Source organism: Sorex fumeus, unplaced genomic scaffold (assembly GCF_029834395.1).
Source record: "Sorex fumeus unplaced genomic scaffold, SorFum_2.1 ptg000043l, whole genome shotgun sequence".
NCBI classification, from domain to species: domain Eukaryota; kingdom Metazoa; phylum Chordata; class Mammalia; order Eulipotyphla; family Soricidae; genus Sorex; species Sorex fumeus.
This window is the reverse complement of record NW_026606100.1, coordinates 43,321,278-43,344,548: the sequence shown is the minus strand read 5'-3', so window position 1 is coordinate 43,344,548 and position 23,271 is coordinate 43,321,278. Positions and strand designations below refer to the sequence as shown.

General features: G+C 46.5%; 2 protein-coding genes across 3 annotated transcripts in view; one reads left to right on the top strand and one right to left on the bottom strand.

Moving 5' to 3' along the window:
- The window catches only part of TDRD1 (tudor domain containing 1), a 55,378-nt gene that overhangs the window by 26,544 nt on the left and 5,563 nt on the right, over positions 1 to 23,271 (bottom strand). Inside the window, exons 2-7 of the mRNA XM_056120324.1 lie at positions 22,272 to 22,411; positions 20,952 to 21,641; positions 9,711 to 10,041; positions 7,711 to 7,769; positions 2,123 to 2,267; positions 73 to 178 (exon numbers count right to left, since the gene is read on the bottom strand). Of these exons, the coding sequence (XP_055976299.1) occupies positions 73 to 178; positions 2,123 to 2,267; positions 7,711 to 7,769; positions 9,711 to 10,041; positions 20,952 to 21,641; positions 22,272 to 22,411 (1,471 nt within the window). The remainder of the gene's footprint in view (positions 1 to 72; positions 179 to 2,122; positions 2,268 to 7,710; positions 7,770 to 9,710; positions 10,042 to 20,951; positions 21,642 to 22,271; positions 22,412 to 23,271) is intronic.
- Positions 20,961 to 23,271, top strand: part of CCDC186 (coiled-coil domain containing 186) — a 46,610-nt gene continuing 44,299 nt past the window's right edge. For both annotated transcript variants that reach the window (XM_056120501.1, XM_056120502.1), the window contains exon 1: positions 20,961 to 21,117. The gene's annotated coding sequence lies outside the window, so the exon portion shown is untranslated. The remainder of the gene's footprint in view (positions 21,118 to 23,271) is intronic.

Here is a 23,271-nt window from a genome sequence, read left to right as displayed (position 1 = left end):
TCACTGCAGTTACGGTCTGATTAAGGGAGTCATCTTTGAACATTCTCGTGAAGGGGGAGGACTGGCACGTACTTTTGTTGCACGGGCTTACACACGATGCTGTGCTCGGACCAGTCCCTCCTCTGGCAGGTGGTGGAGCAGTAGTATGTTTGCTTGCACTGGGAGCACCTCAGTGAGCCTGTGCGACAGAGCCCGTGACATCAGTGAGGTTTCACTCCAAATGTTTGTGTTGAGATCAAGACATTTTCAAAGACAGGACATGCCAAACATAATATTAAATATACCAAGAGGATTATTTGAAGAGAATTATGCTGTTTGTGACCAGGTGCTAAGATCAAAGGGGTAAAGCGCTCTCAAAAATGCAGAGACAAAGGAGGACCAGGTTGAAGAGGGAGGGAGAAATGGGAGTCCAAAGAACAATGTGACAGCCACAGGACAAAGGGAAAGGGTGCTGTGTGGTCCTTACAACTATAGCACCATGAAGAAAAATCCCAGAAGAAAAAACAAGGGAGAGAATCACACCCCCAAAACAAGAAAGGTTTGGAAATAAGAGAAACCGTCCGAATAAGCATCCAGGCAGAAGAAAACAAGTTTTTTTTAAAAAATAGAACAGGGGCCATAGCATAATAGTACAGCAGGTGGGGCATCTACTTTGCGCCAGGTTGACCCAGGTTCGAACGGTCCCTGGCATCCCATAGGGTCCCCTGGGACCACCAGGAGTGATCCCTGAGCTCAAAGTCATGAGTAAGCCCTGAGCATCACTAGGTGTGGTCTCAAAACAAAAACAAACCAACCCAAAGAAACAACAACAACAAAAAAGAACAGACTAAATGTGTGTGTGTGTGTGTGTGTGTGTGTGCGAGAGAGAGAGAAGAGAAGAGAAGAGAAGAGAAGAGAAGAGAAGAGAAGAGAAGAGAAGAGAAGAGAAGAGAAGAGAAGAGAAAAGGTGTCCGCCATAGAGGACTGGGGACATTGGTGGTGGGAAATGCGCAATGGTGAAGGATTGGGTGTTGGAAGATTGTATGATTGAAACCCAATCATGAACAATTTTCAACTTTATTTCACAGGATTCAATAAAAGGGGGAAAAATGAAAAGAAAATAATGTTCAGAATTCTATCAGGAAAATGTACACTGAAGCTACAGTGATATTTCACTGTACAACCTGAGGGAACAATGGACATATATCCCCAATAGAAATGAAGGAGAATGCTTTATTTTGGGAAATGGTTGGGTGGTTTCTTATAAAGTTCTACATATGCCTACCCTTGGTCTGGATAATCCTTGGGCTTGGATCCATTATGAACCCAAGAAAAACTGAGAAAGGGCCAGGTGGATGGCTCAAAGGGCAGGAGCACATGCTTTGTATGCAGAAGGCCCAGCACAACATTATCTTAGAACACTGTGGGATCTCAGCATTGAGCAAGGAGTAGTGCCAAAACAGAAAAGAAAACTAAAAACATTATCTCCACCAAAAGACTTTACAAAACTGTAGAGAGCTGGGCTTGTAAACAGCCAAAACACTAAGCACAAGCAAAATGTCCAAGAGAACAAATAAATGGTCTGTGGTGTAAGTGTATGACAGAATTACACAGTAATAAATAATGTACTGTGTAATTAATGTGAGTTAATTTCAAATATATCATTCTAAGTTTTAAAAAGCTTAAACAAAAGAGTCCTTACCATCTGGTTCCATTTATATAAAATCCTGTAATTGGCAAAATCAATTTATGGTGAGAAAATATCAGTAGAATATCTCTCAACAGCCTTTGGGAGAATTCAGTGACGGGGTAGGAATATTAGGAAAGTTTCTTTGATAACAGAAAATAGTTTAAATCTTAAGAGGGGTGCAAATTTGTGAATTTCAAAGCATGCAAGTTTTACCTTAAAAACAAGAACCACAATATAAAAGGTGGGGGCTCAGCAGCAATGCACATGCCTTGCATGTGTGCGGGCCAGGGTTCAATCCCTGCCCCTGCACAGAAGTAATAGGTCAGAACAGGAAGGCACAGATGAACAAGACTACAGGATACTGGTAGCTGTGGTTTGTTAGATGTATGGTGCATACATACTATTCTGTTTATACTTTACATATCTCAAAATAGCTGAGAGCAACATGCTTACCAAACAGCCCACAGCGATGGCAAGTTGTTGACCGAAAAGGCGATGCTAAGGAGTTGAACAGCGCTGGGTTGTTTATGGACAATGAATTCTCAACCAACTCATGTATTTTTTTTGACTTTGCCGGAGACACATTATTTCCAGGTTTCTGTTAAAGAAAAGAGAATTGCAGTATTAAAACATGGCAATAAGGCCTTTTTTTTTTAAAATACAAAACCAGGAGAAAATTTCTCTTCTGGAAAGAAAATATATCCACTTTTCTGACATTAAGCACAAAAAAACTGTGGGCTTATAAAATAAACACAGGCACCTTTTGAAATAAGTCTAGGGACCAGTTAGGAACTGGGGTCCAGAGACCAGGAAGGTGGTAAGTTCCTTGAGGTTGCCCTCACACATTCATTCACATTCACACCTCCTGGAGGTACTGTTTATTTTTACATCAAATATCCCAGACCAGGATGCTGGAGACTCCATCAACTCAGAAACCCCAGAGGCACAGACAATCATGTAAAGCATGCTCTTTCCACCAAAAGGACAGGAAAGGCAGCCCAGCGGGGGAGCAGGCTTTGATCAGTAACTGCTCTTCTCCAAATAAAACCCACAGCCCCTCTTACCCACCAGCCAAGGGAGACTGGGCTCAAAGGTCTCTGCTGCTTGCTTCCCCCAACCCAACCCTGTTAACCCCCCACAAGCAGTAAAGGCCCATCCAGGAGGGAATCTCCTGCCCGGGGACTCCATGGGAACCAGGTCCCCACCTAGTGCTACTAGTTGTGCCAGCCTCCCCTCTGCCGTGGCTTGGGAGAATTAAGGACAGGCAGGAGGACTTTCTCCATGTTTCTCCAGGCGATCTGACCACCAGTCTCTGCCCGCCTGCTCAGCCTCTCCCTACGTCACCCTTTGAGTCTGAGCGATCACAAGGTATTCCCCTCGCACAGTCAGTAGGGGAGAAGCTGAAACAACCACCCTCATCTAGCAGCAAAAAGAGAACCCTTTAGGGTGTCAACAGAGGCGAGTGGGGTACGCAGATCCAACTCCAATCTGACAGCACCCCTACCCACCTCTATGCTCTTCCCTGGTGGAGCTGGGCAGGCAGAAGTTGCCTTTCACAGTTTCAATAAGATACAGAGCTTCACAATTCAAATTTCAACAGAAAATAACCAGTCATTCACAGTCATACTGGAAAAAAAAATCTAAGAGCATTTAGCTCATTTGGTAATGATTTTTAGGTGATAATCAACAAGGAATTATGCACTTTTGAACAAATAAGAAGAATCTCAGCAACACACACACAAGAGAGAAGAAGTGGATAGTTATAAACTGAAAAGCAGAGACAGGGACTTAACAACATAAAGGTGGGAACAGAGGCATGAATCCCTAAACTTTGTATAACAGAGACAAAATCAGAACATGGATGTGAAAAAGAAAATTGGAGTCTCAGGGTCCTGTGTGGGCTGTAGTAACAGAGGCTCTTCCGGAGAGACAAGGCTGCACTTAAGTAGCACTGTCCTCCTGCTGTTTATCTATTTGCTCAAGCGGGCACCAGTAATGTCTCCACTGTGAGACTTGTTACTGTTTTTGGCATATCGAATAGGTCACAAGTAGCTTGCCAGGCTTTGCCGTGCGGGTCGGATACTCTCGGTAGCTTGCAGGGTGGAGGAATCAAACTTGAGTCGGCTGCGTGCAAGGCAGACGCCCTACCCGCTGTGCTATCGTTCCAGCCCAAATGTCAGAATTTGGCAAAAGATACAAACCGACAAATTCAAGATGAATGGGCTCCAAACAAGAAATAAGAGAAACAACGTTAGCATGCTTCTTAATAAAATTTTATAACGCTAAAAGACAAAGGGGAAAAATCTTGGAAGCAGAGAGGGTAACAATTCCTGACCTAGAAGGAAAAACAATTCAGAATTGTTTTTACATTGGACAGCAGAAGGCCAGGAAGAATAGCATAATATTTTATCTGGTGCTAAAGAGAAACAAACTGTTCAACTGAGAAATTTACCCAGGAAAAATATTCTTCAGGAATAAGGAGGAAATTAAGACACTCTCTGAGAAAAAAAAGTTAAGAATTTGTCACCAGCAGATATATCCTCAAAGAATGGCTACAAATTAAGTTCTGTAAAGAAAAACGACAGAGGAAGAAATAATAGAACAAAAGGACAGGAAGAATATGGTCTGAAGTAACGTTTACATAAAAGATTTTCCTTTTGACTTTTCTATGTTTACCAGCAACTGAAGCCGTAAAATTAGGGCATTTCTGAGCAACACTGCATTGGCAGCCCTCGCACTGAACCTCCCCTGCGAAGTGTGAGTAACCAGCCAGAGTGTCACTATCCAACAATCCAAATGCCCTACTTGCAAATTATAATACCTTCCAAAATGGTTCTAAATCTAGGTAGAGAAAATCACAAATAGAGGGGGTAATGGTATCAGTGGATAGTGGTAAGTGGGATTTACATAGTTTAATATCAGCACAACCACGGTCACGGTCCTCCCATTGTTCATCGATTTGCTCGAGCGGGCCCAGTAACGTCTCCATCATGAGACTTGTTGTTACTGTGTTTGGCATACCGAATACGTCACGGGGAGCTTGCCAGGCTCTGCCGTGCGGGCAAGATACTCTCGGTAACTTGCTGGGCTCTTTGAGAGGGGCGGAGGAATCGAACTCGGGTCGGCCATGTTGGCTGCGTGCAAGGTAAACACCCTACCGCTGTGCTATCGCTCCAGCCACAGGTAAAGCTATTGAAAGAAATGCATTAAAAATACTATAGATCAACCAAAATGGTATTATAGAAAGTATTCAAGTAATGTACAAAAAGTTGGAATGAAAAAGGATAAATTGAAAATGAAGCAAAAATGTAAAGTTTAAATCCTCGATTATCAAATGTCTCAAGACTGATAAAAAGAGAACTATAGAACATTACCCAACCATATGCTGTCTCTAAGAAACTCATTTCAAATATAACATACAAGAGGAGATGCATATACTAATTAAGGAAAAGGAGAGGGTATATTGATCATAAAGTATATTTAAGAGTAAAGCAAATTCCCACACAGTAAAAGGGGCTCTATGATGATAAAAGGGTTAATACAACAAGACAGAGAGATCTTAAGTGTGTATGTACCAAACAGCACTGTAAAATGTCAAGCAATGTTGAATTCAAGAAAAAGACTTTAATTAGACTTTAATATCCCTCATTCAATAGTTGAAAGCAGATAATCAACAAAAGCATAGAACTTAGCATTACTTGCAACAAACCGAATTTTATCCAACAATGACTGAAAGCACTTTTCAGGTACCAATAGAGCATACACTAAGACCAATCACATTCTAGATTAAAAACATTAGCTAGGGTCACTAAAAAAAATCTTTTAAATTTAGAATGGAAATAATAGAGGGGATATTTTCTGACCACAAAAGACACAGAAATCAGCAACAAGGATAATAATCTCTACTATCTAGAAATTAAACATACTTAAATCATGAATCAAACACAAAAATACAACACTTTAAATCTGTAGTTAACAAAGTATTGCCAAGAGGGAAATAGTAATAAATTCACATATTGGAAAAGAGGCAAATTTCCAGTCAATAACTTAAATTCCCACCTCAGGAATCTAAAAAGAAAAACGCTAAGTCCAAAGCAAGCAGTAGGAAATAAAAACAGAAATAAAATTGAGAGTAAAAATTGGAAATAAATCCATGAAACAAAGATCTAGTTTTTAAGTTGTTAATAAAGCTGATAAACCTCTAAGCAAGACAAAGAATAAAATTAAAAGACAAATTACCAATATTATGATTGAAATGAAACATAAGATCTCACGTCATAAAGCACATAAAAGTACAATGGTAATTTAGTGGAGAAAAGAAAAAATCAATTTCAACAAACAGTGGTGATACTAGATGCTACCATGCTGAAATAAGAACAAAAATCAGTGACTCAAAGTCTCCTGATTTAACTGAAAATGAACAAAAAAAAATAGAAAATTTTTTAAAAAAAATACCAGTTATTGGGGCTGGAACGATAGCACAGTGGGGAGGGCGTTTGCCTTGCACGCAGCCGACCCGGGTTCGATTCCCAGCATTCCATAGGATCCCCCGAGCACCACCAGGGGTAATTCCTGAGTGCATGAGACAGGAGTAACCCCTCTGCATCGCCTCGCCGGGTGTGACCCCAAAAAGCAAAATAAATAAATAAAATACCAATTATTTTCTGGATAAAAAGTTGGTTACAAGTTCTTAAACGGGACATGAAGAGCATAATTCAGAGAAAGAAAAAGTGATCAGATAATTAAAATTAAAACTTTCTCTTTTCAGAACTTTCAAAGCAGCCATTGAACAATCACGAAGTATAAAACAGTGTATTAACAAAAAAGGAAAAATGAGTGCCTTCCTGCTAACAGAGCATACACAGTTGTAAAATGCATAGTTTCTGAAGAAGAATCTCCGGTTCTGTCTACGACTAATGGTTTTATGGTCTATAAAACTAGATAATGTTAACTGTACTTTTTATATTATTTCATCTTCTAAATTTAGAAATGAACTTGACCTTGTCTTTTCGTGACTTTCCACAAAGGAAAAAAAACTCAGCAGTAAATTTTCAAATAGAAAATGTACGAAAGAAGAAAACCTTTCACCAAGAAGTGTCTTTATAGCAAAGATATTCCTCCTAAGCCATTAGGGAATTGAAAACCAGAATAACAATAAGATATCACAACTATGAGAAGAGGAAAATAAAAAATACTAACATCACAAATGCTAGTAAGAGTGCAGAATAAAGACAAACTGGATCATTCACATACTTTTGGTTAAAATATAAAATGATGTAGTCATTCTGGAAAATACTTGAGACCGTGTTTTAAAAACTGGACAGTTACTATATAACCCGAAAATTGCACTTCTGGGAATTTACTGTGGAGGGTGGGGGGGGGGAATAGGCTTATCGTCACAAAATAAGCGCAACAAAAAACCAAGAACCTGCACATGAGTTTATTAGTTTGAGAATTTCAGGTGCAATAGCCCAAACTGAACACAATCCAGATGTACTTTATTGGGTGAATAGTTAAACCAACCGTGGAAAACAACACACAATGTTGGGACACTAAGATACAATGCCAGAGAATTACAGAATGAAAAAATGTCCAACCCCCAAAGATGACATACAATGTGATTCTATTAAGATGACATCATTCAAAAGCTGGAATTGTGGAAATCTGGATTGCATTAGTGGCAGTCAGGAGGTAAGGACCAAGTAGGGAAGGAAGTAGATGTGGCCATAAAAGGCACAGAAGGAATCACAGTGATGTTAATAGCCCCTATGTTGACTGTATCAATGTCCGTATTCTAATTGTGATATGAATCTACATTTATGCAGCATGTTAAACAGGGAGAGATCGGATAAAGGCTAAATAGGATCTCTTTTCTTTCTTCGAATTGTGAATCTATCATTACCTAAAAGGGAAAGATGTGTCTTTCAAGGTACTAAGTTAAAAAAAAAGTCTGACCTTGAATAATATCTGCAAACTTAATTATTATCACAATACAAAAATATCACAAAAAAATCACAAAAAAAATAAAAATCATAACTCACACTATTTACTTCTTTGGGTGGTGAACTGCTTCCAGCATTTAATGGTGACAAGGAGTTTCCTGGGGAGAGAAAACATAATTTCTAATTAAAGCCAACTATTAATTTATTCTTACAAGTGCAAAGTACCATAACTAAACAATATCCAAATGATAAAACTATATTGCAATTACCTTAATGCTATACTATCAGTAAGCAATATCCTTCTCTTTGCAATGAAATACAAGATATCTAAGATCCCTGACTACTACTGTAATCTTGGCTGTGAGCTAGAAACTGTTTTAGTGTTTTTGGACTTCGAACTTGTTCACATTTTTAGAAAGTGAGGCACTGAAATTTTGTTTACATGTATTATCTCTACCAATATTTATAATTACCAGAATACCTAGAATTAAAACTAATTATTTTTCAGAGGCCAGAGTGATAGTATGGTGGGGAGGAAGCTTGTCTTGCATGTAGCTGACCCAGGTTTGATCCTCAGCATCCCATATGGTCCCTAAGCACTACCAGAAGTTGATTTCTGAGTGCAGAAACTGAAGTAACCCCTGAGCACTGTCAGGTGTGGCCCAAATCAACAAAACAAAAACCATAAATAACCCTATTTTTCATATTAAAAATTAAAGCTAGAATATAAAATATTTTAATGTATTCTATGTTGATAATGCTCCGTTTTTAATTTTTATATTATTTTTGCTTATTGAGTCACACCTGGCGATGCACAGCAGTTACTCCAGGTTCTGCACTAAGGAATTACCCCTGGTGGTGCCCGGGGAACCATATGGGACGCTGGGAATCAAACCTGGGTCGGTTGCATGCAAGGCAAATGCCCTACCCGCTGTGCTATTGCTCCAGCTCCACTCTGGTTTTTTTTTAAACAAGGGCCACACACATGTATTCAGAAGCCATCTGGTGCTGGGGCTTGAACACAGGGACCTGCACAAGATAAGCATACACTCAGGCATTTGAGGCATCTTTCTGACCCACTGTTGACAGATTTGTTAGGGGGGGATAGGGTCCACATCTGGTAATGCCCAGCTCTTGCTCCTGGCTCTGAACTCAGAAGTTACTCCTGCTGTGCTCAGGTGACAGGGATCTAACCTGGGTAAGCTGCATGCAAGGCAAGCACCTTACCCACTGTACTACCTCTCCAGTCCCTAGATTTTTTTTTTACAATTGACTCATTTTATTTTCAGTTATAGGTATTTTTCTTTTTATTGAATAACGATGGTCTACAGTTACAAACGTTTCATGTTGGAGTTTCAGTCATACAATAATCGAACACCCATCCCTCCACCAGTGTACATTTTTTACCACCAATGTCCCCAGTATCCTTCCCCAACCCCATTCTACTCCTCCCTCTGCTTCTACGAAGATAATTAGCCCCTAGAATTTTTTTTTAGCCCCTAGAATTTTTTTTGGGGGGGGTCAAAGCTCTTTATTCACCAGTGGGGGTGGGGAAAAGGGTGTCTTTTGGGGAGAGTCGGACTCCGACGTCCTCGGCTGGCCGGGATCTCCACAGAGCCGCAGAAAGCTAGCCCCTAGAATTTTAAAAACTATTTTCCACAGACAATTCCTCCACAAATTGAGAAAAATGGTATTTTTGCCCTTCTCTTTAATATTCCCTAAACCAATTAAAGTTGCATTTGTGTATCTGCTTTAGCTTTCAATCTGTTGGGATGTTGATTTGGAGTATCTGAAGGAAATCTGCCTCACACAGATATATGCAGTTGCACAATACTGCAAGGCAGCCATCCTGTTACTAGTGTTCTGTACGCAGTCACATGTACCTATGATTAAGCCAGAGAAATAAAGTCAGGGCCTGAGAGACAGAACAATGGGTGTGGTGCTTGCCTTGCAGAGGGTCACCAGGTTCTATTCCCCACACCCTTAATCGCAGTGATCCCTGAGCATGGAGCCAGGAGTAAGCCCTCAACACCACGTGGTGTGCAACCCCGGGTCCCTCGGGAAAGAAAGTCAAGATAAAGCCTGTAGTTTCCACTCACCTGTCGGCAAGTTCTTCCTATCTCCTTTTGCTCCAACCGCTTCCCCACTGAGGCCATTAGGGTTTGAGGATACCAAACTGTCTTCCTGACTAGCCAAATACTGTTTGGTTTGCTCACAAAGCAAAAAATTGTTCTTTTTATTTCCATTCTCTGGGCTCTTCAACCTGAAATTGGGATGGTTAGCATGTCCTCCAGGACTTCTTAAAGACTCATGTGGCGGAAGCTTGCTTTCATTTTTTTCAAAATTAAATGGTTCTGTCATTTTACAAGTAGATGCCTCCAAATTATTTCTTGACATCATATGAAGTGGAAGTTTAACACTGATAGAATGCTAAGGGATGACATGTATTTTTAAAAATCAACTTTTAATTATGAAAGTAGATGAACCACAGGCCCAGATGGTGATTTCTTTCTATGGAACAGATAATTCTCATGAACGATGCAAAGCAGGTATGACGTTGATTAGCAAAAAGCCGGACCTATAAACACAAAAAAGAAAATTATTTCAAGTACAAGTTCCAAGTTACACTGAATTCACCAGACAAAAAGACTGGTATGTCACTGCAGAATTTGAAACCAACAACAGGAATAAAAATGGACCTTCATAGTTTTTGGTTTGTGCTATACTCAGTGAAGGTCGGGGGTTACTCCTGGCTCTGCACTCAGGAATCACTCCCGGTGGGCTTGGAACCATATGGGATGCCCGGGATCAAACCTGAGTCAGCCATGTGTAAGGCAAGTGCCCTGTCCACTGTACAATCTCTCCGGCCCCAGGAACTTCATTTTTCAAAAGAACAACTTCTAAACAAGAGTCAACAAATTTAAACCGTAAAATGGCACAATCCAATTGCTTAATTGGTGTCAGCACCTACCTCTCCAGCCTCTGGGCAATTCGTTTGAGGGTGCTCTGTGTGATAACATGCTGAGCCCAGCACCTAGGACACCCTGATTATGTGGCATCTGCTGGGGAAATGCTCTTTTCCAGTCATCCCTCAAAATTTGCCTCAGTTAACTCCCCACTCAGCTAACTTTACCCAAATCCTCTGCTCTCATCATCTCCACCTGAGCTTCCATAATTGAAATGATTATAGAGACCCCTTAGGGACACTGTTGGTTCTTTCTTACTCTGAAAATAAGATCCATACACTGCTGCAAAATAGCCACATTCTCAGCTGGTCTGTGGGCAGAAAATATCCTGTGCAGGAGAAGTAATAAAAGTGATCTAACAACTTTTATTTCTGAAGGTGTAACCTTCAGCTTTGTAGACTATGGACAAATTTCTGCCCATCCTGTAACTTTCATGGAGGAAAAAGTCCCAGAGAGACAAACAAAACTATCATGAGTAATATCCAAAGGGCATTTTAATGTGGGTGCTTTGAATGATGAAAAGCAGAAAAATCCTCCTTCAATGGCATCCTAAAATTTCTATTTTATTTCATGCTTTAAATTAAGCCTAGCTTAATCCAATAACAACACAGGAAACATAGCAAAGTCATTTGTTAAAAAAAAGTTCCTGAGCCAGGGAAGCTGCTTCATGTGCTGGAGGGCATGTTTTATGGCCGGGAGGTCTGTGTTCAATCCAGGGCATAGGCTGACTGCCAAGCATGTCCCCTGAGCACTGGCCAGCTTGGCCACAAAATGAAATAGAGATAAAGAGGCACACTCAATGGCGGGTGTGGAACAGATCCTTGGAAGGCTGGGAATGAAGGTCTACAATTGAGTAAGTGCTGTTTAGTGGGAGATCTGCAGCTGCCAAAGAAAGCACACCTGTGGCCTTCCAAGTATATCTAATCAGAGGATCAGACCAAGACTACAACAATGCATGCAAAAGAAAAAGGCAATTATCAGAGAGAAAGAACCTTCAGCCCCTGCAACTCAAGACTCTATACAAGGAACATGCATGAAAATGCTAGGATAAGGGCAAGGAATGCGTTTCAGGGTAAGAGCATATGCCTTGCATACGTGAGGGGCCCCTGAACATTGCAGGGCACTAGTAGCCCTAGGGATCCACAGCATTGGTGGGCTGGGCCCCAACTCAGAACATCAGGTCTGCAAGTCCAGGACAAGTAGCTCCAGGCATGACCTTAGGATCCTCCCAGAAAGACACCCATTATTGTGTTATATATATATATATATATATATATATACACACACACACACACACACTCTCTCTCTCTCTCTCTCTCTCTCTCTCTTAAGAGTCTTAAAATGTTGCTAACCACTCATCTGGTAATTACTTTTAAAAATCATGCTATTAAAATAGCCTTAAACATCAAAAACATCCTGTAAATATGAGCATGTAAAATAGGAAAAATAGGAAATAATGATTATGTACTACCATTTAGAAACAATATATTAGAGGATCAAGTGAAAAATCAGAAAAATACTGTATATTCAACGTAATACCTACAACTCTCACCCCAACTCCAAAAAAGATGCCATGTATCTTTAACAAATGAGTATTCTGGAGTTGATGCACAGTTAATGACAGTGTTTTTGGTACCCCCCAACCGAAGTTTTACATAATGAATTACACATAATAGGGGAGAAGCCATTTTGAAGATCAAAACATCATTTCACACTAAATTAAGCCACTTTCCCCCTAAAATGTGCTTGCTTCTAAACCAAGCAAAGGCACACAATAATATTTAAGCCACAAAATTAGGTTACAGTCCTCTCCACAAGCTACCGGAGGGCCCTTCGCTATGCACCGTGTCAATCCTGAGCTCGCCTTTCCTACGTCTCCTTGGTTAGCAAGTCTGACCCTCAGTCCAGAGCTCCCTCCTGCCCAATGGAGTCAAGTTCCACCTGTCAACTTGATTTTTTAAATTCTAAGAATATAAAACCCACATCTTATATTTTGAATCTCTGAATTTCCCACCTACCCAAGCATAGTTTTGCACTATGGTTTGTGCAATGAGCCATTAAAGATAATCACAGGATAAGACTGTTTCTAAAAATGCGCAGTCATGTCGTTTTCTTGATAACTTGCAGGGAAATTCACTGAAATCACATCATGCTCAGATTTTACTGAAATTTTCATAGCAAAACTTCTTGCCTCATTGGCCAAAGTCCCCCCCAGTAAATACACTTGACTTTGATAACAACAGAATCCATCTTAGACCCACTGTAAGCAATATGTAAAAAGGATTTAAGCTTAAAGGAAGCTCCACCTAAAGTGAAATATTTCCTTAAGGACGGATAGCTCACCTTCCTCACCCAGCTCAGGAATGTCATTACAACGCCCAGAGCATTGAGACATCTAGACCTGCTCTGTAACAGGAAACCAACGGAGCGTCAGTCTGAGCTAGTTTTCCTTATAAACTGGTTCTCTTCCCTTGCACCTGCCTAACAGGCCCAAATCCTTCGAACAGCTGACACGGTTACCAAGTTCCTTTTCCTCCAGCCCTTCACCCACTGGTGGCACCATCCCAATTCTCAATGTTGCGCAGTGCACCAGAAACTCTCCGCTGAAAAGGATTCTCTTAATAGGGCAACAACAAATCACAGGATCCTGACTTTGAACGTTATCTTACATTCAACCTCTCACTGCGGGGACAGGACAAATATCTTAGACTCAACCTAAAACATTCTGGGATTTATTTTCAAATGTGTAATCACAATCACCACACTACAAAGCTGCATTTACTGACTTAAAAGTTCTACGCATTTTAACACATGGTTCTGCGGGTTAAGTTTCTAAAACCTCCACCATCAGGGCACAGTGCAGGCCTGGTTGGTTTGTGGGACACACCTGGTGGGTGCTAGAGAAACCACAAGGTTCCGAGTATTAAACCCTAGGCTACCCCAAGCTCCCAGAGCAGGTGTTTCAGGCTGAATTTTAAGCATCCAAAAAAGCCTGTAAGAATTTGCATTTCTTACTCCACTTGGCTTTACCCTGTGGTAATCATCAGGCTGGGTGTATCCAGGTCTACTTCATATGGGGTGCGCTTCAAACCCTCATTCGGGCTGCAGTCCCCGGGTCCCTCAAGGCCGACCTCACCTAGTTGTAAAGTGAGCTCCTGCTCCCATGCAAAACCCACTTTTGTTTTTCCATGAGAGTGATGCATAAAGATCCGCCCCCCAATCCAGGGTAAATTATTGATGTGGCTAGTTCAAAGAGAAGGATCCTCAAATTTCTTGATGGTAAAGGAGCCCCGACACTCTTAGCATTGGGCATTGCTGATAGGAGAGTAGCATAGAGGAAGCCACTTAACTCCACTTATGTACAAAAAAGGAAGAGTTGGAGAGGGAGGGGGGAGAGAGGGAGGGAACGAGGTAGAGGGAGGGAGAGGAAGAGGGGGAGGAAGAAAGGAGGAAAGAAAAGGGAGGGGGACAGAAGAAGGGGGAGGGAGGGAAAAAGGAGGGAGAGAGGGAGGTGAGGGAGGGGGAGGGGAGAAGGGGAAGGGAGGAAGGAGGAGCGAGGGGGGCGGGGTATGGGGGAGAAGGGAGGAGAGGGAGGGGCATGGGGAGGGGAAGAGGCGGAGGGAGGGAGAAAGGAGGGAGGGTGAGAGGGAGAGTGGAGGAGTGGGAGGGGTATGGGGAGGGGGAGGGAGAAAGGAGAGAGGAGAGGGGGAGGGGTATGGGGAGGGGAAGGGAGGGAGAGAGGAAGGAGAGAGAGAGGGGGAGGGGCATGGGGAGGGGAGGGAGGGAGAAAGAAGGGTGGGTGAGAGGGAGAGTGAGGGAGGGAGAGGGGTATGGGGAGGGGAGGGGAGGGAGGGAGAGAGGGAGGAAAGGAGAGGGAAGGGGAGGGGTATGGGGAAGGGGAGAAGGGGGAGGAGGGATAAAGGAAGGAGAAAGGGAGGAAAGGAGAGAGGGAGGGTGAGAGAGGAGAGAGGGAGGGTGAGAGAGGAGAGAGGGAGGGTGAGAGCGACAGCGTGAGCTCAAAAGGTCACGCGTGCAAGAGGGGGCCTGGCGGGGGGCGTGGGGGCGGCAGCCCCTCCCCTCTGGGCACACCAAGCCCCCCACACAAGCACCCCCCCACCCCCAGGCTGTAACTTCTCCCCTACTTCAACGCTTCTGTTCTCCTGGGAGCCTCCCGCGTTTCGCAGGACGGGAAAGGAAGACGACGCCCCTCGGGGAGCTCCGGGTCTGGGCTCCACTTCCTGGCTGGGCCGACGCCGGACGGACGCGCGCCCCCGGGAGCCGGTGGGGTGTGGGGGACCCGCGCGGCTGGGCTGGGCTGGGCGGTGCGTGGGCTCCCGCCCGGGCAGAGGCTGCGCTCCCCGGCCCCTCGCCCACCGCCCACGACCCCCCGCGGGTGGCGTCCGCGCACGCGTCCACCAGGGAGCATGTTTTTAGCGCGGGAAACCAGGGCGAGGAAACTGAGGCCACTGGGACTCGCGCAGCCCAGCCCCCTCGTCTCCTCAGGACAAGCCTGAGGCGGCGCCAGCCCGTGGGCCGCCTCGCGCGCGCGCGGGGAACCAACCGGGTCCGATTCCCACACGGGTGGGCACCACCCTCACGAGCCCAGGGGCCAACGGGGCAGTCGGGGGGAGGGGGTCGCCCAGAAAAGCGCCCCCCAAGCCCGCAGACACCAGTGCTCGCCGGGTCGCCCGCCGCGCATCCTTCCCTGAGGCGGGAGGCGGGAAGGTCCCACGGGGGGCGTCGAGTCCACACGCTGGGGTGGACACGGGGCTGCAATCGCCAACCCCGTCCCGGCCCTCCCGGTCCCGACTCCCCCACCCCCACCCCCCACGACCCTGCCCCGGACGCGCTCAACGCCCGCCCTCCTCAACGCCCACCCTCAACGTCCAGCGCCCAACGTCTGGCCCCCCCCAACGACCGACCCCAACCCCTCCCCGCAGGGCCCTCCCTCCCGCGGCCCCTCACTCACCCGGCGCCCCGCCACCCCGACCCGGAAGGCGGCAGAGGGGCCGCCGGCCCAGACCCGAGGGCTCCCCCAGGGGCTGGCGTCCGCCCGGCTCAGGAGCCGCTCGGCCCGAGGTGCGCTCTGTGCGCCGCCCGCACCGCCACCGCCCACCGCGCCTCCCCGCCCGCCTGCGCCTGCGCAGTCCGCGCCCACGTGCGCCCCCGCCTGCGCACGTGCGCCGCGCACGTGTCCCGGAGGAAGCGCTTCGGCTCGACCTCACTGCAGCTGGAGCCCTGGCTCCGCGAAGGAGCTGTAGCATCATCATCCCCTGGGGGTGCTCTCCCAGGGGACTTACCGGCAGCTTTGGGTCGGGGGTTCTTCTCTATGTAGAAGGGTTGTGGGAACCCCCAGGGTTGAAGTTTGCAAAAGATACGTTTTGAGATCCGTTCAAGTCAAGTTTAATGCCGAGAGGGGGTGGGGGTGGGGGGGATGCAATTGATCCTTTGCCTTTCTCATGAAGATGAAGATCACCTGAATCTCTGGAAGTCTGTTTTTTTTTTCTTTTTAGGTCACACCCGGCGATGCACAGGGGTTACTCCTGGCTCATGCACTCAGGAGTTACTCCTGGTGGTGCTCGGGGGACCATATGGGATGCTGGGAATTGAACCCGGGTCAGCCGCGTGCAAGGCAAACACTCTACCCGCTGTGCTATTGCTCCAGCCCCATGAATCTCTGAAAGTCTTAACTAAGTTTCCCCCCAGTGAATCCACTGCTTCTGCTGGTTCTTCCAAGTGCAACCCCTATAATCACTTCTGCCTGCACTCCACCACTTCCAAGAGTTTAGGACCATACATCGACGATGACCCAAGGATACATTGGGGAGGGCGAGGTGCTGGAGAGCAAGTGCAGCAGGTAGGGCCCTTGCCTTTCATGCATCAGACCCGGGGTTGAGCCTCGGCACTCTGAATGGTGCTCTGAATCCCGTTAGGCATAATCCTCAAGCACAGAGTCAGGTGAAAGCACTGAGCACTGCTGGTTGTGTCCCAAGAGTAAATAAACATGGATTCCTTTAAAGTTTCTTTCTTTTTTTCTTTTTTTTTTCTTTTTGGGTCACACCCAGCGACGCACATGGGTTACTCCTGGCTCTGCACTCAGGAGTTACCCCTGGCGGTGCTCAGGAGACCATATGGGATGCTGGAAATCGAACCAGGGTCGGGCACATGCAAGGCAAACGCCCTACCCACTGCGCTATCGCTCCAGCCCCTAAAGGTTCTTTTTTACCATGGACTTTTTGAACAAATGCTGAGGACTTGAGTATATCCATCCCTCAGTTTCCACGTGATCAATTCAGTCTTGCCGGTATCTCTCAACCCCCTACCCCATCGCCTATTGTTCACGAGCACTCAAGATCTCAGATTCCCTCCTCAGTAGATTTTATTTGTAAAGCACATTTAGGTTTACAGAGCATATTAAGACAGCACCCAGTTCCCACACAAAGACATCATCTAGATTTCCCTTTTTATTAACAACACTTGTTATGACATTTAAGGAACCAATACTGACAGTATAAACAAAAATCACCATTTATTTATAATTTCTATATATATTTTTACTTTCTCTCTTATTTTTCCAGGATCCCACATCACATTTAATTGTCACATCTGCCGCCCTCAACTGCTCCCACTGTGGTAGTTGCCCAAGCTGCATGGAATAATAGTGCTTGCTTCCAGGATGGGGCTAGGCAAAGGTAAGGCACTCTGTAGGTGATTTGTTTGCCTCGTGTATTTTTTTTTCCATGGTAAGACTGGAGTTATTGATCATCCTGAGGAAGACTACAGAAATGCTCTTTTCTTTGCACCATATCACGTTTACATCCTGGCCATGATTTAGAATAGTTAATAATATTTAGGGCTGCAGCAATAGCACAGCGGGTAGGGCATTTGCCTTACAAGCGGCCAACATGGCTGACCCGAGTTCGATTCCTCCACCCCTCTTGGAGAGCCCGGCAAGCTACCGAGAGTATCTCGCCCGCATGGCAAAGCCTGGCAAGCTACCCCTGACGTATTTGATATGCCAAACACAGTAACAGTTGTCACAATGGAGACGTTACTGGACCCGCTCGAGCAAATCAATGAACAATGGGAGGACAGTGACAGTGACAGTGAATAATATTTAAGATCATCTGGAGTAATAGTGTGGGCAGATTTTCCCACTTTTCCCTCTTTTTTTAATACTACCAATGTGGAAGTAATTCTGCAGTGCTTATGCTTAACAAAAGGAAGAGATGCTCCTTCTACTTATAGGTGCCGTGTTTACAGAAATTACTTGGAATTCATTTGGACTGGAGATTTGTCTCTTCTCCACTAATGTATTAAATCAACATGGATGGATATTTCTCTATATGGACTCAGATATTACATATTTATTACATACTTTGGGTGATAACACCATATAACTTCCCTTGCTCAGATTATGTCAGTGTTGGAGATCAGTTGACTCTTGCTGCCTTTGATATATTTACATAAATGCCAAACTGTTAGCATATATTCATTTATTTTTAACACTTTGCTACTTCCTAGGAACTCATATCTTTTCATCCATACACATTTATTTATTTTCTAAAATCTAATTTGGGACAAGAGAGTAATTTGGGACAAGAGAGATAAAACAGGAGTTAAGGAACAGCATGCCACTGACCATCTAAGGTGACCAGGAGTGATCCTTGAGCACAGAGCCAGCTGTAAGCCCTAAGCACATCTGGTTATGGCTCAAAAAACAAAACTCCACAAAAATTCACGCAAAAAAGACTTTTTAAAAATTTTTTTGGCTGGGAGAGGGGGGTGGATATTGAGTCACGATTGCTCTATGCTCAGGAATGAACCCTAAACAGTGTTCAGGATACCGTATGAGATGCCAGGGCTTCAAACCAGAGTCATGGTACTGCAAGCCAGTTGCTTGCAAGGAAAGTGCCTTACCTCCTATTTGATCTCTCCTGCCCCAAGAATAATCACTTTTAAATACTATTAGCAAAATGTACCCAACCTTTAAAAGTGATTACTGGGGCTGGAGAGATAGCACGGGTACAGTGTTTACCTTGCATGTGGCCAACCCGGGTTCGATTCCCAACATCCCATATGGTCCCCTGAGCACCACTAGGAGTAACTCCTGAGTGCAGAGTAACTCCTGTGCTTCGCCACGTGTGACCCAAAGAGCAAAGCAGAAAAAAAAAAAGATTACCATATAAATTTCCAGTCAAATAATTTAAAATAGTATATTCCAGTCAAGATCCAAGAAGATTCTATTTTGCCCTCAATGATTTAGTTTAGAAAGTTAGACTAGCCTGCCTTAAACCAGACAGGACTCCACTTGCAAGTTAGGAAAGCCTAATTGAAAAGAAAAGGCAGCAAGTGGGGCAGGAAGCTGGGTGAATTTAAATCTTGAGATCTTAAATTGCAAGGAAGAGGGAAGGGAGGGGTATCTCACTTCAACCACACTAGCATCTCAGATGTTCACGCCTAACTGGAGCTTAAAGACTTGAGGAATGTTCTGTTCCTCTCTTTCTCAGAAAAACCTGCTAGCCACGTTTTTTTCACCACCACAAGTGGAGGTTCAGTCTTGCAACCCTCTGGTGGTCCCACCTTAGTTGCTTCTTTTTATCTTTTCACTTCTTTCAATTTATCTATTGAAAAAAATCATTTTTTGCACATTTAATTGTTGATTGCACCCCTCCCCCAGCCCAAGAATTCTTTACAGCTATTCTCTATTGTATCACTTCCGAAGATACATAAAAATCGAGTTTTATCTTTGTGAAACTTGAGAATAAATCCAGTTGGGGTGTGGATGAGACCCAGTCGTAGAGTTTCTTTTATGTGAAGCCCTGGGGTTAACTCTTGGCACCAAAAAAAAATGTTCTTAATTGAGTTGGCAAGTTCAAGTGCTACTAAGCCACATTCATCCACTATTGAGTTTCACCTGAGATTGTTATATACTAGTTTTAGACTTATTGATGATGGTTACCTAGGTTCATTGTTCCATTTAGGGTTTACAAAAGGATGATAATCTATCTTCTTCATGTATTATTCTTTTTTCTTTTTTCTCTTTTTTTTTGGGGAGTAGGGAGGGCTTGGACATTCAGCAGTGCTCAGGGATCACTCCTGGTTGGATTTGGGGGACGGACCATCGGGGGCGCCAGAGAGCAAACCCATGCCTGCCGCGTGCAAGGCAAGTGTACTTATCCACTGTACTATCGCTCCGGCCTAAGCCAAATGATTTCTGGACTGTCTCAGGGACTGTAACCTCAAAGAGACTCAAAATGTGTTTTTTAATCAGAGAAACGGACGACGTTGATATTTTCGAATGTAAGTTTTTGGAGGCCACCGCATAGAGGCAGCTTAACCGCAGAGCTTAACTAGTTTTGCTTTAGGAACGAACGCTTTGCGTTGACAGCTCATCAGAACGAAGCGCTTTTCACTCATGATCGACGCGTTAGAAGTTCTAAATCCGCGAGCTCCCGCCTGCACAGACTAGGTCTGCAAAAACCTCCAGCAACGCTAAATCTCACCTGGTCCTCCCGATTCGAGCTGGCCACTAGAGCCGACACACTCTTTGGTTGCTAGTTCCCGAGGGTCGCCCAACCCCTTGCAGCTAGCTTGCTGCCCTGCCCACGCGGGAGCGGACACACCCTGCGCGCCGGGCGCTCGCGGTCGGGGGCAGCGGCGGGACGCCCCAACAGTCAGTTTATTATTAAACAATGGCCAAGGATGCTGCGCTCTAGCAACTAACGCAGCGTGACGGAAACCCCGAGCCCCTTCCAGGAAAGATTTCCTTAGCCTGGGCAGGTGACTGCGGACTCCGCCCAACTCCAGGTGTCAGGTTTGCGCTGCCTTCAGCCGGGAAGTCACAATTCCGAGTTCTCTCTCTCTCTCTCTCTCTCTTTTTTATTGCTTCCTATCTCTGACCGATCCGAGGGCCAAAGGGTGGATGCGCTCCAGGGAGCACGCCCTTCAGAAAGAAAAGAACTCGCGTGGGTCGCGGAAGGGCTTTGAGGAGCAGCCGCCAGGGCCGGGCTGCACGGCAGCAGCAGAGCCGGCCGGGCCGGTCAGGGCCGGGAGCGTGGGCTGCCCAGAGGGCCCCGGGCTCGGGTCCCCGCGCGGTCAGAGAGGGGCGAGGTCGGCGGAGGCGCTGGCCCGGGCGGCCCCGCCCACTGCAGACAGGTTCCACGGGGCCCAAGGTGCGGCGCGTCACGTGCCTGCGCGGCTGCTGATTGGCTCCTCCCGGGAGCCCCGCCCCCTCAGCTGTAGCCGGGCCGACTTCAGCGTCGCCGCCATCTTTGTTGATGTGTCAGCTCCGCGGGGGTCTGGGGGGTGGGGGGGGCGTGGAGGAGGAAAAAAAAAAAAACCAGGCACACACACACACACACACACACGCACCCGGAAAAGCCGCGGCGGAGGGAGCTGCTGTGCGTCGGCCCCGCTGGCCCTCCGCGGCGCCTCGCCACCTCCAGGTCGGGCCGCCTCTGCCTGTGGAGCAATGGGCCCCTGAGCCGGAGCTGCAGCGGCCTCGCTAGGGGTGCGGTCTGAGGCGCGGAGGAGTGGGGTGAGTGCCGGAGGGGCGCTCGGGGGCTGGGGCTGGGGTTGGGGGGGGTCGCGCGCCAGGTCGGAGGACCGGGCGTGAGCCGCCGGGGGTCCCACGCACACGCGCACACAGCCCGCGGGCGCCCGGGCCGGGAGGGAGGCGGGCGCCGGGGACCCGGGGTGGGGGGTGGGGGGCGGAGCTCGGAGCCCTTCGGTGCGGCGCGCCCCCCCGGCCGGGGGGCTCGTGCGGGGGCGTGCGTCCCCCCGCGTCCTCCCCGGCCCGGCGGCCGGGCCCCAGCTGCCCGGCGATCGCTCTCGCCCGAGCCGTCGCCCCCGTCGCTGCCGGTCTTCCTCCTCGGACTGGACGTCGCGGCCACGCTCGCCCCCCACCCCGCCTCCGGCCGGCGCTCCCGTGACCCCCATTGCACCCGAGTCGCTTGGGAGCCGCTTCCCCGCGGGCTTCGCCTTCCAAGGGCATCCCGGAGCTCCGGGAGCGCTGGCGAGTTGCGGACGCTGCTGCTGCTGCTGCTGCTGCCGCCGCCGCCCCTGCGAGCCCCTCAGCGACCGTGCCAAGGGGTTTAACCCCCCTACCCCCTTTTTTGTTCCCTGGTTCCCCCACCCCCCCACCGCCCCGCTCCGGCCCCGAGTTGCAGGTGGGGGGGGGGGAACAGTGTCGGGGTCATGTGGTTGAGCCGCGAGCACTTGGAGAACTTTTTTTTTTTTTTTTTTGCTTGCAGGCACTTCTTGATGGTTTGGTTGAGAGGCCAGAGGGGGGGCCCGGATTTGGCCTTGGGAATGTGCGGATTCGAACCCGCTTCTCTGATTTCCCGGGGCCCGAGACTTTTCACCTCTGGGGTTTTAAGTAGGAAGACGGACCATTTGGCACTTGCGTGCGTTCGTGTGCGAGCTGTGCCCTCCTAGCCAGCTGTTTGGTTTGGTTTTATTGTTTTTCCTCCTTCCCAAATGATAGACTTGCGAGTTTCTTTCTTTCTTTCTTTCTTTTTTGCGGGTTTTTATCGTGGCGGTGGTGGTTTTCCAGGAAAATGTGCACAAAATCCAGGGAAGAGTGTGCAAGTCGTGCGCTGGTTAGCCATAAGAAGGGGGAAAAAAAAACCACATAAAAGCAACCAAGAATTAGTGTTTAGATATGCTGCTTGTGGGTTTAGCCTTCCCAACTGCTAACTGCAGCTTCGGTTGAGCAGTGTTGCTCTTGCGGGAAAAATGAAGCTTCAGGAGAGATTGATAGTGAAACCGAACAGTCTCCTTGGTTATAAAATGCGTCTGTAAGAGCTGCTTTTTCAGTTCTTTGTCCAGGACTAACAGAAACAGTAAAAACAGTAAAGGATCTTTATTCCTACCTCGTCAACCCCCTTTCTTTTATAGGTGTTTTTTTTTTTTCCGAGTTTACCCATTGGAGGTATCATTACTTCACGTTTTGCAGCACCAAGAGTTATAATCCTCCTACTTTGTAAGGGTCGAGCTTGTTAGAGTTGCCAAGTGAATATCCATGAAAATCCCTGGCTTGTGTGTTTTACTGGTTTTGCTCTTTTTTTAAGGCTTTGGTCCCGTTCAGAGCCCCCACCTTTAAGCAGCAGAGACGAGTTGGTGACCCCTCCGTGGCCAGGTTTATTGGGCTTCAGTCCCGTGACTGTAGCCCAGTAACCACTGGGTCACCTTTTGTTTCCTCAAGCATCTCCTTTGATGCTTGTGCAGTGACAGCATAGTTGATGATGATTGCTTGAGTGCATTCGCTTCACGCATCTATTTCCAGTCACACACTGACATGATGAGGTGTATGAAGATGGCTTGGGAGAGATGATAGGTCGAAGCAGCCTGATTAATTTATTTTTACTGGAAGGTGGGGGTGCTTCCGTAGGTTTTGGGGCTCTTCCTGGCCTTTCTCAGCTGGCTGGGCTGGTGGTTGCGTGCCAAGGTCCCGCAGAGCCAGGAACCACCAGACCCATTTCCAGGGCTGTCCCTGCTGTTGTTCAGGGACTGTGTGAGGCTGGGAATCCAACTGGGCGGGGCAGCGTATAAGGCCTGTGCCTCAGCTATGTGCCCGCAGCAGCCTTTAGAGGTTGGGGGAAAAAAATGGTCTTCTTCTTCTTCTTCTTTTTTTTTGCTTTTTGGGTCACACGCAGCAATGCTCAGGGGTTACTGCTGAATTAAGTCCTGG